The 19,199-nt window shown below is 41.5% G+C and overlaps 1 protein-coding gene across 2 annotated transcripts; it reads left to right on the forward strand.

The window, feature by feature from the left end:
• Nucleotides 1–1,451: 1,451 nt before the first annotated feature.
• On the forward strand, nucleotides 1,452–18,946 carry Pcgf6 (polycomb group ring finger 6). Of its 2 annotated transcripts, XM_059256863.1 has the most exons (10): nucleotides 1,458–1,887; nucleotides 2,843–2,942; nucleotides 3,032–3,128; nucleotides 4,372–4,427; nucleotides 4,525–4,584; nucleotides 6,228–6,336; nucleotides 9,837–9,864; nucleotides 12,632–12,730; nucleotides 16,639–16,725; nucleotides 17,866–18,946. In XM_059256863.1, exons 1-10 carry the CDS (start codon nucleotides 1,528–1,530, stop codon nucleotides 17,920–17,922), a joined length of 1,053 nt encoding a protein of 350 aa, XP_059112846.1. In that variant the 5' UTR covers nucleotides 1,458–1,527; the 3' UTR covers nucleotides 17,923–18,946. The 2 variants fall into 2 exon arrangements, with proteins under 2 accessions (XP_059112853.1, XP_059112846.1); XM_059256870.1 differs by lacking the exon at nucleotides 17,866–18,946 and having other exon boundaries at nucleotides 1,452–1,887; nucleotides 12,632–12,741; nucleotides 16,639–16,717.
• Nucleotides 18,947–19,199: the final 253 nt, after the last annotated feature.

Raw genomic sequence — 19,199 nt, forward strand, 5'->3', positions numbered from 1 at the left:
TGGCTCTGCCTCCCGAGTGCTGGGATTAAAGGCGTGCGCCACCACCGCCCGGCACCTCCATGTCTTAATAGTCCCAATCGTGTTCAAAAGTCCAAGGACAGTGGTACACACCCTTCTTGAGACAGTCACCTTTTCCCCATCTTTTGAGACAGGGTTGTTGAAATACTGCCCAGGTGGCTCTCAAATTCCTAGACTCTAATATTCTGCCTATCCCAGCCTCCTGAATGCTGCAATTAATAAACATGTCATCATAGTTGGCTTCTGTGGCTATTCTTATCAAAGCTGTCCTCTAACTTTTTCTCATTTTCAGGATTTTTTTTTGACTAATCTGGGTCAGGTTTTTTTTGGTTTTTTTTGTTTTTTGTTTTTTTTTTGTGCTAGAGACGGGGTAGGCAAGTACTCTACCTTTGAACTATTATCTTCGTTCCAGCCATTTTCTTTTTCATATTGATCCACTGCCTTTAACTGGATTTGGTATGGTTCTTATAAACTTCTACAACGGGGACTGGAGAAATGGCTTGGTGGTTAAGAGCACTGGCTGTTCTTCCAGAGGACCCGGGTTCAATCCCCAGCACCCACATGGCAGCTCACAACTGTCTGTAACCCCAGTTCAAGGGGATCTGGCATCCTCACATAAGCATAATGCAAGCAAAACACAAATGCACATAAACTAAAAATATTTAAATATTTAAATAAATAAATAAAAAATGCCGGCTGGGCTGTGGTGGCTCACGCCTTTAATCCCAGCACTCGGAAGGCAGAGCCAGGTAGATCTCTGTGAGTTCAAGGCCAGCCCGGTCTACAGAGCGAGATCCAGGACAGGCACCAAAAGTACACAGAGAAAAAAACTTCTACAATGGATTTTTGTTTTTACTATTATTATTTATTTTATTTTTGTGGTGTTGGAACACATGAGCCTTGGACACAAGTGGAAGTCCCAGAACAACTTTTGGGAGTCGGTTCTCTCCTTCTACCACGTGAATACTGGGTATTGAACTCAGGTCATTATGCTTGGCGGCAAATTCCTTTACCTGCTGAGCCATCTTAACTTTTGTTTTGTTTTGTTTTGTTTTGTTTTGTTTTTTGAGACAAAGTCTCACTAAGAAGACTTAGCTTGGATAGATGCCATTAGCCACGGAAGGAAAAACGTAATTAGTACTCACAATGAAATCATCATTCCTAATTCAACACCACAAGGCATCTAGAGTTCAATTCTCTATGAATAAGCTGATGTGAGTGAAATACTGAAACTGTGTCATTTTAGTTTTTTTGAAAAGTGCAAGGCAAGCCTCAGACCAGAAAAATTGGGTGAGCTTCCTTTAAGGCGCGACCCGCAAGCCCCGCCCCCACCTGAGCAGCTCCACCTCACCTAGGCAAGTCTCTAGGTAAACCACATTTCCCAGAGGCCACTGCAGAGTTCCTGCGCCTGCGCAGTGAAACGAAAGGGGGGGGGGTGCTCGTGCTCTCCTCGCGCGCTAGCTGTCCGCCTCGCCTCGCGCTCACCTCGCCTGGTTTCTGACCCCCGCCATGGAGGAAGCTGAGACGGACGCCACGGAAAACTCTCGCGCCTCCGAGGCCAAGCGAGCCTCCGCCATGCCGCCCCCGCCGCCTCCCAGCTCTCCGCCCGCCCTCACCCCGGCGCCCGCGGCCGGTGAGGAGGGCCCGGCGTCCCTGCCCGAGGCGGGCGCTCCCGGCTGCTCCCGCTCTCGGCCCCCGGAGCTGGTGCCCGAGCGCAGCCTGGGCCGCTTGAGAGGCCGCTTCGAGGACTACGACGAGGAGTTGGAAGAAGAGGAGGAGATGGAGGAGGAAGAGGAGGAGGAGGAAGAGATGAGCCACTTCTCGCTGCGGCTGGAGTCGGGGCGGCCGGAGTCCGAGGACGAGGAGGAGGTATCAGCGACCCTTCCCGACCTGGCTGCGCCTGAGCGGCCTCGGGGAGCGAGCGGGGCGCAGACCTGCCGTTGTCGCTGGAGCGAGCGGCACTCGAGTCGACCTCCATCCCCGCCCACCCAGGCGTGGCCTCTCTCCAGCTTGATTTATTTTGCAAAGTCCCCGCAGATCACTTAGGGCACACTGGGTCCGGCTGCTTCATTCTGTAAAGAAGTCTGCGTGAGGCAGAGGGGTTAGACGTCTAGGGCACCGTGAGCCCATCCGGCTCGAGTCTACTAGTCGGACCGGGACGTAGTCATTTTCTGCAGGGTGTCGAGAGGGAGATAAATCCTTCACTAATAGTAGAGAGGGTTTGGGTTTTTGTTACGTGGTGGTGTAATTTGCCCATTTTTGTAGCTAATGTGTAAAGAAAGGCATCTCGGGGATGGGGTGTAGCTCAGTTGGTAGTGTTTCCCTGGCCTGCAGGAGGCTCTGAGTTGAATTCTCAGCACCGCTCACACTGCTCGAGGTAGTGGATGCCTGTAATATCATTGTTCCCAGCATTCGGGAGGTGGAGGCTGCAAGTTCAGGGTCGTCCTTGGTAATGTGGGGAGTCCGGGCTGGTCTAGGGGCTTTTTGTAAAACAACAAAAGAACGGATGCCCTTCCCTATCAGTGTATAAAATGTATGCCAGATAATTGGGATCTCTGAGAAACAGTGTTTTGTTGAGTATTTTGAAGGTGCAATTAAATTACATTGCTTATAATGAAATGTTGAGATTATGGCTTAAATTGTTTTGAAATGAGGCCTTGTAGTGTTGCTTTGGCCTGGACTTGAACTCCTGGGCTCAAATGTGCCCCTGTCTCAGCTAACTTGAGTAAGGGGGAATATAACACAAGATTACCTCACCTAGCTGGTTTATGGACTTGAGAAGGCAAAGGCTTGAATTCTAAAACTGTTACCATTGCATTTACAGCGCCTGATTAACCTTGCTGAACTGACCCCATACATCATGTGTTCCATTTGCAAAGGTTACTTAATAGATGCAACTACCATTACAGAATGTCTTCATACCTGTAAGCATATAGTTCACATTTCTGAAAAGTATTTTTAAATTTGAAATGTCTTTAAAGCATCCTAAATTAAACATTTTCTCTTCCAATAGTTTGTAAAAGCTGCATAGTAAGACATTTTTACTATAGCAACAGATGCCCAAAATGCAACATAGTTGTCCACCAGACGCAGCCTCTTTATAACATAAGGTAAGAATATATGCATTTAAAATGTATTCACCTTTAAAATAATTATTTTAAGTATTTTTTTCTGAAATCTTGACATTGTGTGGTTGGGAATAAATTCTTGGAACTCTGTCAAAATTAGAAGAAAGGGAACTGCATAAGCAATGTGTGTAGAGCACTTACTGTGTACTAGGCACTGTGATATCTGCTCGAGATTATATGGCAGTTAGTAAAGGAAAGGGGAAGAAATGAAACCAGATGCAGGGATTTTGGGTATTTTAACCTAATCCTTCAAATTAGGGTGGAGATGCTCTCAGCCTGTCATTTCAACTCGGCAGCATTTAGATGGTTTTTTGAGAATTCCTGAAACAATTAGCCTTAGTAGTAAAACTTCAAATCGTTTTAGCCTATTAACTGAGTTTTTGTTTCAGTGTGTTTCCTTGGAGAAGAAGGGAGAGTTCGAGACAGGGTTTCTCTGTAGCTATGGCTGTCCTGGAACTCAATTTGTAGACCAGGCTGGCTTCAAACTCAGATCCTCCTGCCTCTGCCGCCTCCCACATGTAAAGGAGTATATGCCACTGCTCCTGGCTTCAGTAACTTTTTTTTTTTATGTGTACTTGGAGCCCTCAGAGGTCAGAAGAGAGCATTGGATCTCCTGGAACTGGAATTACAGATGGTTATGAGCTGCCATGTGGGTTCTGGGAATAGAGCCTGGGTCCTCTGGAAGAGCAGCCTGTGTTCTTAACCATTTCTCCAAATGAGGTGGTATACAACAGTTAAAATGGAGTCTCTGATAAAAGGGTGCGTGGTGGTGGTGCTGAGGGGTGGTTCTTACAGAGGACCCAGGTTGAATTCCCAGTACCTACAGTCACACATGCAAAACACCAATACACATAAAATAAAAATAAATAATTTAAAAAAAATGTAGTCTCTGTCCTCAAGCTCATATTCTTACTGAGTGCACAAGACCAAGGAACAGATCTATTGAATACTTAAAATTACATACACTTCCTGGGTGTTCTGAGATGAGGTATATTTTAGGCACTGTGAGTACTGCCTCACTCTGAATCAAGATGTTCTAGCCAGGCATGGTGGTACACACCTTTAATCCCAGCACAGAAAAACTTTGTCTTGGAAAAACCAAAAAATTAAATAAATAATTTTTTTTTTAAAGATGTCTGCTCCTGAGGGAAAATAGCGAATTGACTTTGTACCCAAATTCGGTTTTTCTAAATGCTGAGATATTCTCTATCCTTTCTTTTTTTAGGTTGGACCGACAATTACAAGACATAGTATACAAATTAGTGATCAATCTAGAGGAAAGTAAGTTTCTGTTATTACATAGTTATGAATCCCAAAGTCTTTAACTCTGCTAGTTACATTTGACATGTAATTTAGTCTGTGTTTTATCATTTTTTAGGAGAAAAAAAACAGATGCATGATTTCTATAAAGAAAGAGGTCTAGAAGTACCTAAACCTGGTAAGTTTGGATGTGTATTGTAATGTAGTCATAGACTGAAGAGTTAAACTGTGTCCTTGGGGTGCTGTCCTTTCTGTTACGTGATACAACAGACCTGGGAGAAGAGGTTTAGTTCAGCTCACAGTTCTAGGCTACATCACATCATTGCAGGGAAATGCAGCAAGAACTGGGAGCTGTTAGTCACAACGTGCTCACCCTCGAGCAGAGAGAAATTAATGCATGCACACAGGCCTACTGCTCAGCTCACTTTCTTATATACAGTCCAAGACTCAAACCCAGGGGATGCACTGCCCACTTTTAGGTTGGATCTTCCCAGATAGATTAACATAATTAAAAAATTCCTCACAGGCGTGCTCAAAGGCCAACCTGATACAGTTCCTCATTAAGACTCGTCCCAGGTGATTTTAGATTGTATCAAGTGAAAATTAATACTAACCATCACAGGTACTTTTTGGAAATATCTAGTTACATCATCAAAGAGAAGATAATGCTGCAGTATAACCTAACTTAACAGTCTGTAAGGATTAAGAGGATTTGGTGTTGTGGTGCATGCCTGTAATCTCAGCACTCAGGAAATTGAGTCAGGAGGATTGCTATGAGTTTAAGGCCAGCCTGGGCAACATAATGAGACACTTTTTGTTTTTTCGAGACAGGATTCCTGTATGTAGCCCTGGCTGACCTAGAACTCACTCTGTAGACCAGGCTAGCCTCAAACTCATAGAGATCCACCTGCCTCTGCCTCCCAAGTGCTGGGATTAAAGGTGTGCACTACCACCTCCACCACCGATGAGACACTTTTTAAAAATAATAAATCACAAACAGACTCAGGAGCTAGATTTTGTGGATTTGTTCCTAGAACTGCCACTTTATTAGGTTAGGTGACTTTAGGAAATAATATCAGTAACAAACATCTGTAAAATAAGGATGAATATGATACTTCATTAAACACGTTGATTAATACCAGCACTTTAAACAACGATGGGCACATAGTAACTTTTGTGATGTTAGTAACAATATGGAAGTCAGGTAAATTTGGGCTTAAATCCTGATTCTTCTGTTACTTGGTGACCTTAGACAAATTGTTATCAGTTTTTTTAAGTGTAGATGTAGTTCATTATAAGGATTAAATGAGAGTGCATGTAATGTACATGATATTGTACATGATATTGGTAGCTACCTATAAGTGTTGTTCCTGTTTAATGAACTCTCTGTGGCCCTGATAAATCTATCACATGTCTGCATTCCATGGTGGAATGGTCCCTGAGCTTACAGCTAATTTTTGTTTTTCTTTTCTTTTTTTTTTTTTACAATTATATTTATTTAGAGAAAGAATGTGCATGTATAAGTATGTGTGCAAGCGTGTATATGTATGTACACATGTGTCAGCACCTCACCATATGAGTCTTAGGGGTCAGACCCAGAGGCTTGGCAACAAGCACCTTAACCAGCTGAGCCATTTTTCCCATCTTAAAATCATTGATTTTTGACAGATTAACTGATGTTATTAAGGAAAAGGAAATTTGATCAGGGCTTTATAATAGTTTAGTCAACATGGTGTAATACCTATGTGATTCATCCTTTAAAAGTCTCAATTTGTTAAAGTTTTGATGCTACATCAGCTTCTTTGTTTCTGTCTCAAATAGCTGTTCCACAGCCAGTCCCTTCAAGCAAAGGAAAAACTAAGAAAGTCCTAGAGTCAGTGTTCCGTATTCCACCTGAACTTGATATGTCTTTATTACTTGAGTTCATTGGGTGAGTAACCTAAACAATCTACTGTTGGCTTATTTTCGGCATTTTGAGGCAAGGTTTTATATTGTAGCCTAGACTAGCTTTGAATTCAAGGCAGTCCTCTTGTCTCATCCTCTGCTGTTTGGTTTGCAGTTTGTAAACCACCATGCTTGACTTGTGAATTACATTTGCGGGCTGAAGAGGTGGCTCAGTGGTTAAGGGCATTTGCTGTTCTTGCTGAGGACAGGTCCCAACATGTCACATGGCTTACAGCTGTCTGTAACTCCAGTTTGAGAGGATCTGTGTTGTTTTTAACAAAATCTCAAATTGTTCGATTTTACCAATAAAGACTTGGGGTGAAAGCCTGCTCGCTCAGAGAGGCAGAGAAAGAACCCAGCTGACCTTCCTCCTCCGCTGTCATCCCAGAAACCTCTCTCTTCTCCTATGCCATCTCAAACTCAGTGTCCCTCTCTTCTCTTTCTCTCTGTCCGTCCTCCTGACTCCCTCTTACTCTGTGTGGGTTTTTTTCTTATTAATCCTATGTTCACTTCCTGTCAACTGGTTGCTGGCTCTGCCTCTTTGACCTATGGTTGACTTTATTTAGTCCTGTTTACAGTATTCAAGCAGAAAGGTCTTGGATTAAAGATGTGTAATAGGACTGAGCCACACCACAACTACAAACAAGTTTTTCCAGTAAATAACACAATCTCGGGGTTCATGGTGTCATCAAATATCCTGTAACATATTTGACACCCTCGTCTGGCCTTCTCAGGCTCCTGTAGGCATGTGGTGTACATGTATACACTCAGGACACACACATTAAATAAATCTTTTATTTTTAGATTTATGTATATGAATGTTTTGCTTGCATGTATGTTATATACATGTACCATGTAAATGCCTGGGTACCCAGGGAGATCAGAGAAAGGTGTTGGATCTCTTGGAACTGGAGTGTGAGCTGCTGTGTGGGTGCTGGGAACCAAACCCAGGACCTCTGCAAGAGCAGCAAGTACTTGTAACTGCTGAGATCTCCAATTCCAAATGATTCTTTACTTTAAAGAAAGAAAATTGGCATTTAACTTTAATGTAGTCAGTTTTCTTCGTGATACTGTTTCCTTATTTAGCCCATAATTTCCTGAATTTTTGTTGTTGTTTTGATACAGGGTTTCTCTATGTAACCCTGGCTATCCTGGAACTCACTCTGTAGACCAGCCTGACCTGATCCTCCTGCCTCTGCCTGGAATTGTTTTTGTAGATAGCTGACCTTAAATTCTGGATCCTCATGACTGAGGGCTTCCCAAGTACTGAGACTACAAGCCTGTGCTACCAGGCCTCACTTAAAAAAAACAAACAAACCCAAATTAAATCCCACCACTTATGAAATAATGAATTATGGAATATTTAAGGCTCAGAAAAATGTTTAAAAAGTAACACAGTAACTGTAGCACAAATCTTAAATGGTCTTTTAATAAGAACAAACCTGGCCGGGCGGTGGTGGCGCACGCCTTTAATCCCAGCACTCGGGAGGCAGAGCCAGGCGGATCTCTGTGAGTTCGAGGCCAGCCTGGACTACCAAGTGAGTTCCAGGAAAGGCGCAAAGCTACACAGAGAAACCCTGTCTCAAAAAAAAAAACCAAAAAAAAAAAAAAAAAAAAAAAAAAGAACAAACCTGGAGCCAGGTATTGGGATGAACGCTGGAAGATCAAAGAAGTAGAACAAGCCACAGCCACCTCACCTCGCCAATTCCTCAGCTGATCCTGTTTCCTCAGACTGGAAGCCTCTGAGTCCTCATCCAGAATGAATCTCAGCTGAACTGTTGCTCAAAAGCCTAAAAGCTTAACCAGCTCTAGTTCTGGTCCTCACGCCTTATATACCTTTCTGCTTTCTGCCATCACTTCCTGGGATTAAAGGCATGAGTAACTATGCCTGGCTGTTTCCAGTGTGGCCTTGAACTCACAGAGATCCAGACAGATTTCTGCCTCTAGAAGGCTAGGATTAAAGGTGTGTGTGCCACCATTTTCTGGCCTCTATATCTAGTGGCTGTTCTGTTCTCTGAACCCAGATAAGTTTATTAGGGTGCACAGTATTTTGGGGAACACAGTATCCCCACAAGTAACCACTAGTATCCTTATCTCATAGTAGCACACAAGATCTCAGCATGAAGGAGGATCATTGCCTTCAAGGCTGCCTGAGCTGTATAGCAAGACTTTGCCTGCTTTTATTCCCCATCTCCGCAAAAGGAAAACCTGACCAAAACCATTACTAATAGGTCAAAACCAAGCAAGAAACAAAGCTATTATTTTGTTTATAGTCAAGAAGCCTTGACCATATATATATGACTGCTTGTTCCTTTATAACGACTCTCTGAAGAACAGTTATCATTCATTCCTTTGCAGTTTTTCATGTGGTTACTGAAGTTATTGATAGTTAATTTCAAGGCACATCTGGGATGGACACAAGAAAGCTTTTTGTTTTTGTTTTTTAATTAGACTGGGCAAGATGGCACTTGCCTTTAATCCCAGCACTTGGGAGGCAGAGGCAGGTGGATCTCTGAGTTACATACAGGCCATCTAGGGCTACATAGTGAGACTCTGTCTCATAAAATACTGCCCCTTCAGGAAATGAAGTTTAGAAAGTTTAAAATACTGTATTAAACTGCCGTTGTTTTACCACTAGGTGGCAGAAGTCATAATTATATTTCTTCCTAAAGATTTAGGTAACCATGTTTTAAAAGTAAAATAAGGCCGTGTGTAGTAATGTGCATGACTTTGATCATAGCTCTTGTGAGGCAGAGGCAGGCAGATCTCTGTGAGTTTGAGGCCAGCCTGGTCTACATCTCAAGTCTTGGACAGCCGGACTATCCAGAGACTATGCCCCTCAAAATATTAAGAGAGAGAGAGAGAGAGAGAGAGTGTGTGTGTGTGTGTGTGCGTGTGTGTGTGTCTGGGTGTGGTAGCACACAGCTATAAAACCCCAGTGTTCAGGAGGAGGAAGCAGGAGAGTCAGGAATTCAAAATCAACCTCAACTACATAACGAGTTCTAGGCCAGCTTGAGCTACATGAGCTCCTGTCTCAAACAAAATTTAAAAAATGAGATCAGTGAGATGGCTCAGCAGGGAAAGTCACTTGTCAAGCCTGTCCATCTGAATTAGATTCCAGGAACTCTTATGATAGAAGGAGAGAACTGACTGCTGCAAATTGTCTTCTGATCTCCACATGGGCATCACTGTAAATAAAAAGATGAAAAAAAAGTCTTTTAGTTGGTCATACCTTTAGTCCTAGCACTCAGGGGGTAGAGGCAGGTGAATCTTTGAGTTTGATGCCAGCCTGGTCTACAGAGTGAGTTCCAGGACAGCCAGGGATACCCTGTCTTAAACAAACGAACAAAAACACCAAAAAGTTTTTTTTCAAGTTAAATGAATTGCTGCCTATGAAATGTTTATATTGTTAAGTATCTTTTGTTTTATGATTAAGCAAGTAATTTGAAGTATTAAATATTGATTAACTTTTCCTTTATTTTTCAGTGCTAATGAAGACACAGGACATTTTAAGGTATTTCATTTTTTGTTTACTTTATAAGAGGATGCTATAGATATAAATTCTGAATCAGACTAGCAACCAAGTAGAGATTATCTTCAATTAAAATATAAATGTTTGATAAGTAAGTTATTGAAATTCAACAGTACTGCTATATTAGTTTCTCAGAGTAAGAGACATCAAGCAGGGATTTGTTACTGATTCAGAATGTAATATAAGGAAAATGAGTAAATAATTTACAAAACCAAATGCCATGTTGATTGGTAATTCATTTTTTTTTTAGGTTTTTGAGACAGGTCTTATGTAGCCCATGCTGGCCTTGAATTTGTTATGCAGCCAAAGATGGCTTTGAACTCCTAATTATCCTGCCTCTACCTTCCAAGTGCTAGAATTACAAGCATGTACCACCAGGCCCAACTTTAAAACATTCTAAGAGTCAGGTGTGGTCTAAGCTTGTTTTCCTACCACTCTGGAGGCTGCAGCAGAGGGTCCAAAATTTGAAGCTAGCCTGGGCTATTGCAGTAAGACTGAAAACAGACAGACAGAAATCCAAAGTGCTTTGTGTAGTTGGTGCTTAGAGTTTAACATGAATTTAAATTTTTATATTTAACGTTTTTGGCTGAAGTTAACCTGCCTTAACTTGTCACTTCAAGCATTCACTGAGATTTGAGGTAAGAATAAACTACTTTGTGTCATACTACTTTGTCAGTTGTTGAGATACATAGCAAGCTGGAGACACCTAGAAATCTGTAATGTATCTCCGTGATTTAGACTCTGTTAATTTATTAAGAAATGGCAGGGTTGTTTTGTTTGTTTCTGGCACCTATATACTAGAGTTTTAAGGCAAAACCCATGGCTGTATGAGTCCCAACACACAAGGCTCAGATACCCATCCCTTTGTGACATTTAAAGAGATGAGTAGTTTGGACTAGGGATATAGTTCCAGTTGATACAGTACTTACTTGCCTAGTACGCATGAAGCCCGGGGTTAAGTCCCCAGCACTCCATAAACTGAGTGTGGTGCCTATACCTGTGATCCCAGCACTTGTGAGATACATACCAAGTTCAAGACAACCCTGGATAACTTGATAGCCTGTCTGGAAAAAAAAAAAAAGTATTGATGAAAAGCATTAGAAAGTTTAATCAGTATTGCCACATTAGGAAAAGGAACAGGGGCTGGAGAGATGACTCAGAGGTTAAGAGCACTGGCTGCTCTTCCAGAGGTCCTGAGTTCAATTCCCAGCAACCACATGGTGGCTCACAACCATCTGTAATGAGATCTGACGCCCTCTTCTGGCCTGCAGGGATACATGCAGGCAGAACACTGTATACATAATAAATAAATAAATCTTTAAAAAAAAAAAAAAAGGAAAAGGAACAGATAAAGAGGTTCGGTGACTCATTTGTCTTCAGATCACTGGCTTAGCTTTTTGTGGTGGCTGTTTTGTGTTTTTGAGACAAGTTCTCATTCCGTAGCCCAGGTTAACCTGGAACTCATGTAGCCCATTCTGGCCTTGAATTCATGGCAGTCTGCTTTCCTCAGTCTCTTCAGTGCCAGGCTTATGTGTGGGAGTCATCGTGCCTGGCAACTTTAGGTGTAAATAGAAGAATTGAGACAAGAGGCAACAAGTATATACAATTAAGTTCTGATCAAATTATGGTCTGATAGGTCGTTATCTTAGTTCTGGCCCTTGAAGCTGGTTCAGAGAAGTTCTTATTGTTTGAGGGGACAGTTCAGTTCCCTTGAGATGATTGTTCCTGGCTAAAGATGTTCTCACAACAGGGTGATCTGTCTGTGAGGCTCGGCTGTACCTAGAATATAAGGTGACTGCCCTTTTACTGGAGATTTTCAGATGCCTTTGAGGAATCTGGAAAATGATATTGTAAAAGATTACAGCAGGGGGCAGGAGAGATGGCTCAGCAGTTAAGAGTCTGTACTGCTCTTGCAGAGGAGCTAAGTGTGGTTCCCAACACCCACATTGAGTGGTTCACAACTGCCTGTAACTCCAGCCACCTGTGTCTAGAGATTACTTCTCATTTTACATTTTAAAAAGAAACTTTTTTTTTTTTTTTTTTTTTTTTTAGATAGGCCTGTAGCTTAGGTTGTCCTTAGCTCATGGCAGTTTTCCTGCCTCAGCTTCTAGAGTACTGGGATTGCAGGTGTGAGCCACCATGCCTTACTTTAAAAAAAAAAAAAGTTTTCTCAGTATGTTATCCAGGCTGTCTCATTCTTAGCCTCAAGTAAACCCCCTGCCTCTGCTCTCCAGTAGCTGGAACTCCAGCGTGTACTACTTTGCTGTGAGGTTAATACTCAAGTGATCCTCTTGTGTCATCTTCTCCCAAGTAGTTGGAGGCGCTGCAATGCCTGGATTGTTGTTTTGTCTTCCGTATGTATGTATGTATGTATATGTATGTATGTATGTATGTATGTATGTATGTTTGCAACAGGATGCCAACCATAGCTCAGGCTGATCTTGAACTTACAATCCTCCTGCTTCTACCTCTCAAGTGTTAGGATTTCAAGCATGTAGCATTGTACCTGACTTCTTTGTTTTACATGCACTTTTAAAGTAAACCAGCAAGCTTTTCTATTAAAAATTTTGTTGGCATATTTGAAAGATTTGCAGAACTTCTATTTTTTTCTTCAATTACAAATTGACTCAAATTTATAGCAGTTTTTCTTTTAATAGCCTACTGAATCTTTGCTTTAAAATTTGTTTTAAAGTTTGTAATTTTATGTATATATATTCAATAATCTGAAAAATCTTACCTGTTTTTGTAGCCATTGGAAAAGAAGTTTGTGCGTGTTTCAGGAGAAGCAACTATTGGGCATGTAGAGAAATTTCTTAGAAGAAAAATGGGTCTTGATCCAGCTTGTCAGGTACAGTACATGTATGTAAAGGAAAGGTGAGGTTGCAAGACTACCTTTGACATATTGAAGAATTTTCTCTAGAATCATGTAGTGGCTTTTTTATAATGTAGATACTATGACTGTTAATGGAATGTTGATAAATTGTGATTCCGACCTCCAAAATTACATCTGATTTACCCTCTGAATTAGTCATAGTTCTCCAGAGAAACAAAACTGATAGAATGAATATCAATACAATATATGTATTAAATATGTATATAATATATATATATTATATATATATACACACATACACATATATGTGTGTATGTGTATATACATATTAAAGAGAGATTTGTTAGAATGGTTTACAGGCTGTGGTCCAACTAGTCCAACAATGGCTGTCTCCTGATGCAAAAGTCAAGAATCTGGTAGTTGCTCAGTCCATGAGGCTAAGACAACTGATCTTCAGTCTGTACTAATACCAGTAAGGGAATGCCTCAGCAACAGGATAGATGAACTTGCCAGTGAGATAGGCTGCCACCAGAAGGTGTAGCCCAGATACCTCAAATGATCCATTTAAGAAAATTCTTCACACTGGTTGGTGGTGGTGCATGCCTTTAATACCAGCACTCAGGAGGTAGAAGCAGGCAGATCTCTGAGTTCAAGGTCAGCTTGGCCTGCAAATTGAATCCCAGGACAGCCAGAACTGTTATGCAGAGACCCTGTCTGGAAAGACAAAACAAAGAAAACTCTTCACAGGTATGCTCAGCTGCTTGGGTGTTAGTTGATTCCAAATGTGGTCAGATTGACAGCAAAGATTAGCCATCACACTTTCCACTTCTTATTGCCGTTGATGACCATCTCTTGATTTTAGGAAAAACTACAGATGGAGCAAATACTGCTAGATTTCTGGGGCCTCAATTCCAGCTCTTTTGCAATTGGTAATAGAACACGAGTTACACTTGCAAGAAACTCAAGCACCTAGAAAACTGAAATACTTGATATAGACCCTATTAGCTTCTTAAGGATCGAAAAGTACCACCCACTTATATAGTATTTTTTTTTGTTATAAGTTAGAAAACACCAAACTTTGCATGTTATTAAAAATTAAAGTGTCCCAAAATTCTAGTTATGGGTCAACTGAAAATTACCTTTGCTTTTTCATTCATCAAATTTAACTATCATGCATAGTTTGATAGAATATTTGTATCTAAATATGCTGCATATTGTTGACTGAATCATCTATGTGTTAAAGCAATGACTGAAATTAGTACTAATATTGGTATCTATTGGTGGGTATGTATGCCTGCCTTCCTGCCTATCTATCTGTCTGTCTGTCTGTCTATCTATCTATCTATCTATCTATCTATCTATCTATCTATCTCCCCAGACCATCACTGAGACTGTTTTGTATAACAAAATCAACTTACAACTATTACACACCATGGTGACTTGATCAGATACTATAACTAGGAAATGTATCCAGATGGGCAGGTTCTAAGATATCTGTTGCTCCTTCTGTGACTAAATTTTGATCAGAGTTCAATTCCTATTTATTTATTTAATTTTTGTTGTTTTGGGACGAGGTCTCCTGTAGCTCAAGCTGTTCATTCTCAAACTGCTAATGGAGCCAAGGCTGGGTTGAGTTCCAGCTCCTCCTGCCTCTACCTTCTAAGTGCTAGAATTGTGGGTATATACTGCCATGCTTGCCCCAACTCCTATGTATGAAAAAATAAAATACACTTCCCATCTCCAAAGCTCAAGGTTGGCTTTAAAGGCTTCCCTCTGTGTTTATTTTTAATTTTACTGTTTTACTGTGTGTGTGTGAGAGGTCAGGGGGAACCTTTGAGACTTGGTTCCCTACCTCCACTGTGAGTTCTAGGGATCAAACTTAGGTTGTCGGGCTTGCTTGCTCAGCAAACACTTTTATCTACTGAGTCATTTACCCAGCCTATTTATTTATTTGTGGTTTTTGGAGACAGGGTTTCTCTATAGCCCTGGCTGTTCTGGGACTCATTTTGTAGATCAGGCTGAGATCTGCCTGCCTCTGCCTCCCGAGTGCTGGGATTAAAAAGATGCACCACCGTGCCCAGCTTCTTGACCAATATTTTAGATTTATTTTTTTCTTTAAGAGTATTTTGCGCCGGGCGGTGGTGGCGCATGCCTTTAGTCCTAGCACTCGGGAGGCAGAGCTAGGCGGATCTCTGTGAGTTCGAGGCCAGCCTGGGCTACCAAGTGAGTTCCAGGAGAGGCACAAAGCTACACAGAGAAACACTGTCTCGAAAAACCAAAAAAAAAAAGAATATTTTGCTTGTATGTATGTATGTATGTATGTATGTGTACTGTGTGCATGCTTGGTGCTCTCAAAGGCCAAAAAAGGGCATTGGATCCCTGAGAATTGGAGTTACGAGTTACAGACTGTTGTGAGCTTCCTTGTGGATGCTGGGAATTAAACCCCAGTTCTCTATAACAGTAGCAAGTGCTCTTAGTCACTGAGCCATCTCTCTGGACCCCCAATTTATTATTATTATTGATAAACATGTATGTATTTGTGCAACATGTACAGGAATGTTTTGAATTTTGTACACTGTGAAATGGCTAAATTGAGCTAACATAGCATCTTTTCACATTCTTTTATTTATTTTTCCTTTTTTGGGGTGTATGTTTGAGACAGGGTTTCTCTATGTAACAGCTCTGACTGTCTTGGAACTCACTCTGTAGACCAGGCTGACCTCAAACTCAGAGATCTATTTGCCTCTGCCTCCCAAGTGTTGGGATTAAAGACCTGCAACACCATACCCAGCAAAAAAAAATTTTGACCATTTTAATTTTATGTATATGGATGTTCTTGCCCCCGTGTTTATCTGTGAACCACATTTGTACAGTGCCTACAGAGGCCAGAAGAAGGTGTCGGATCCCTTGGAGTCTTATTTAGGGTTTCTATTGCTGTGAAGAGACACCATAACCATGGCAACTCATATAAGGAAAACATTTATTTGGGGTGACTCACAGTTTCAGAGGTTTAGGCCATTATCATCATGGTGGGGGAGCATGGCGACATGCAGGCAGATATGGTGCTGTCAAAGTAGCTGAGAGTCCTACATCTTGCAGGCAACAGGAAATGGTCTGAAAGTCACACTGAGGGAAGCTTGAGCCAAAGAGCTCTCAAAGCCACCCCTACAGTGATACACTTCTCCCACAAGGCTACACCTACTTCAACAAGGCCACACCTCCTAATAGTGCCACTCCCTTTGGGGGCCATTTCATTTCAAACCACCACAGAGTCCAAGTTACAGATTGTTGGTGAGCCTCAATGTGGGTGCTGGGTATCAAACATTGGTCTTCTGGAAGAGCAGCAAATCCTCTTGACCGCTGGGCCAGTCTACTATGCTTTTTTAAAGATAATGAGACACTTAAAATGTCTGCTCTCTTGGTAGGGCTCAGTACCTATTGATCTGTAAAATGTGGGTTTGGGACAGAGAGATGGCTTAGCAAGTAAAGACACTTGGATTGCAAGTCTGGTCACCTGAATTCAATCCCTGGAACTAATATAATGGAGAAGGAGAAAACTTACTCTATATAGTAGTCCTTTGACCTCCACACACTCACTGTGGCATACAGGTTCATACACAAATCTCTTTTTTTATTTCTTTGTTTTTTGTTTTGTTTTCCGAGACAGGGTTTCTCTGTAGTTTTGGTGCCTGTCCTGGATCTTGCTCTGTAAACCAGGCTGGCCTTGAACTTGCAGAGATCCACCTGGCCCTGCTTCCCGAGTTCTGGGTTTAAAGGCATGGCTTTAAACACGGCCAACACTCTGATTTTTTAAAAAGTCTACTATAAAATAGTTAAGTATAATCTTGAAGTAGTCATGCTAATCTCCCCCTCATGTGTTTTGAAGCAGGAAAGTGGTCTGATAGCCCATTGTTTTTCTGTAGGTAGATATCATCTGCGGTGATCACTTATTGGAACGGTACCAAACTCTACGGGAAATCCGACGTGCAATAGGTGATTCAGCAATGCAGGTAGGTCTTGGACTTTGTCAGGCCTATGCCGAACAGATTTACTATTTAATGAATGATGAAGTTCTATGTTGGTAGAGCTGAAGGCATGGCTCAGGGATTAAGAGTACTGCCTGCTCTTACAGAGGACTTTGGGCTACATATTAAGGCTCTGTGTCAAACAAAACCAAAGATCATAAACAGAAACCTTTGAATTTTAATTGAGTGTGGCAAGAAGCTATTGGGGAGTTCTGAGCAAAATGAAAGTGACAATATGATTTATTATTCAAGAGTGCTAGTGGAGACAGCTGAAATTGCTTTATAACAGCCATGTTTGCTGGCTGTGGTGGTGCACACATACCATCACTTGGTAGGTGAAAGCAGGAGGATCAGGAGTCTAATGGTGGTCCTTGGCTACAAAGCTAGTTTGAGGCCTGCTGAACTCTTTGAGACACTCAGGTGTGATAATAGGTGGTGTGAGCTGCCATGTGGGTGCTGGGAGCCCAACCTGCTCCTCTGCAAGAGCAGTAAACACTCTTAACTGCAAAGCCATCTCTCCAAGCTCCAAGAACCTCTCCTTAAAACAACGCCTTACCTCCCATAGAGTTGTTTGGGGTGGGTCACCTGGGCTGCTCCGGAGGCTGGGGCAAAGGAATTGTTTCAGCCCAGAAATTCTTGGCCAAGCTGGGCAACATAGTGACACCCATTTTAAAAAGGGACCAGGAGTCTGGAGAGATGACTCAGCAGTTAGGAGCATATGCTGCTCCTGTAGAGTTTGGTTCCCAGCACCCATGTCAGGCAGCTCACAGCTTCCTGCCAACTCCAGCTCCAGGAGATTGGATACACCTTTTCTTCTAAGTCTTAAGAAAAAGGGAGATGGGAGGCATGGTGGTGCAGGCCTGTATTCCTAGCAATTATTCAGAGAATAAGGTTGGCCTGGGTCATATAACAAGACTCTATCTCCAAAAAAAGATACATCGGTAGTGAGTTTTTGGGGATGCCAGTAAATAAGCAGTTATATTTATCTTGTACTCTTTTTTTTTTTTTTAACATTAAAGAATTTCTCGTTACTGTTAGATTATGAAAAATAAGCCTGTTTTGGTTTGCTCATATTGTACATAACTAGTTTTCAAAGAACTGAATAGTCCCTTTTCCCCTTTTCAGGATGGTCTGCTTGTTCTTCATTACGGTCTTGTGGTTTCTCCTCTGAAAATAACTTGAAGACACAGGGTATGTGAGAAAGGAAACACAGTAAGGAGGCTTGCTTCTGCAGGTCTGCATTGCACCAAAGAGTCTCAAGAAACATGTAGCCACCACTACTTCATGCTGTTAAGAGCTAGCTTCTGTTTTCCTCACCAGAACCCTAGCATTGTGTGTACAACTTGAAACAATAGAATGTATTTGCTACACTAGAGACTATGTAAAAAGCACTCAAAACTCAGGGGAAAAAAACTGAAAACACTGAATTTTAAAATTCCTCGTGATTCCAAATACGAGGAAGTTGCTGGTTGCTTCCCATCTTTGAAGTAGGTTGGTCGTCTGGCAGCTAGGATTCTCCAGGCTGCATGGGCTGGGTGGGCATCCTTGCAGAACAGCTCTGCTTTGAATTCAAAGCCAGTTCGTTAAACCGCAGGGTGCACTCAGCACCAAAACTACTGGTCATTTATATGATCCTGTCCTATTCTAAACTTTAAAAAAAGTGATCCTACTAAAGCAATGTTATTTAGCTCTGAGACAGTGGAGAGACTCTCCTGTTAGATATGGATCTTAACACCCCTTATTACAAGGTGCTTCTTTGTGATGTTTTATTTGCATATATCAGTGCCACTGGGACAGGTGTCACAGTGTTCCGACTGTTGATAATGTCACTTGTAATGGCACTGCTTCTAAAGGTAGCAGACAATTTCAGGTGAATTACCAGAAGTTTACAGAGTCCTTATTGTTTCCTCAGTCACTCAGCTTAACTGGTTCTGTGTTAAATGTTTGTTTTCTCACCACTGGGATAAAAAATGAGGGTCTTTGAGAACGTTGCTTTCACGAAGACTTAATTTTAAACATTATTTTGCCTAAAATTAGCATCCTGATGCTTTCTAAGAGAAATATTTTATAGACTCTTATTTCACAGCAAAATTTCCAATCTGTACAGAAACTTACAAAATTAGACTTACATTGGCAATTGTTTTGTAAAGAGTTTATGAATTGTGCATAAATCTCTTCTGATTTAATAAAAATTTATTTTAGCCAATTTCGAAGTGTGTTGACATTTTTTCTTTATTTTTTATTGTATGTGTGCGCATGTGCCGTAGTATTGTGGGAGGAAAGCAAAAAAATCATTTCTCTCCATCCACTGTGGGGTCTGGGGTTCAAACTCAGGTAGTCAAGGCTTGATGGCAATACCTTCACCCACTGAGCCATCTCAGCAGCCCTTCACTGGATTTTAAAAACAAAACACAACACTTCAAAAGACGGAGTGTCTGAATTAAAGTTAAACTGCCGTA

Source organism: Peromyscus eremicus, chromosome 1 (genome assembly GCF_949786415.1).
Source record: "Peromyscus eremicus chromosome 1, PerEre_H2_v1, whole genome shotgun sequence".
Lineage (NCBI taxonomy): Eukaryota > Metazoa > Chordata > Mammalia > Rodentia > Cricetidae > Peromyscus > Peromyscus eremicus.

Excerpts from the sequence above, each read along its gene's own strand:
- Pcgf6 (XM_059256863.1), top strand. The coding sequence starts at position 1,528 with ATGGAGGAAGCTGAGACGGACGCCACGGAAAACTCTCGCGCCTCCGAG. Across the intron at positions 4,585-6,227 it reads TCTAGAAGTACCTAAACCTG|CTGTTCCACAGCCAGTCCCT; the intron begins GTAAGTTTGGAT and ends TGTCTCAAATAG. Across the intron at positions 6,337-9,836 it reads TTATTACTTGAGTTCATTGG|TGCTAATGAAGACACAGGAC; the intron begins GTGAGTAACCTA and ends TTTATTTTTCAG.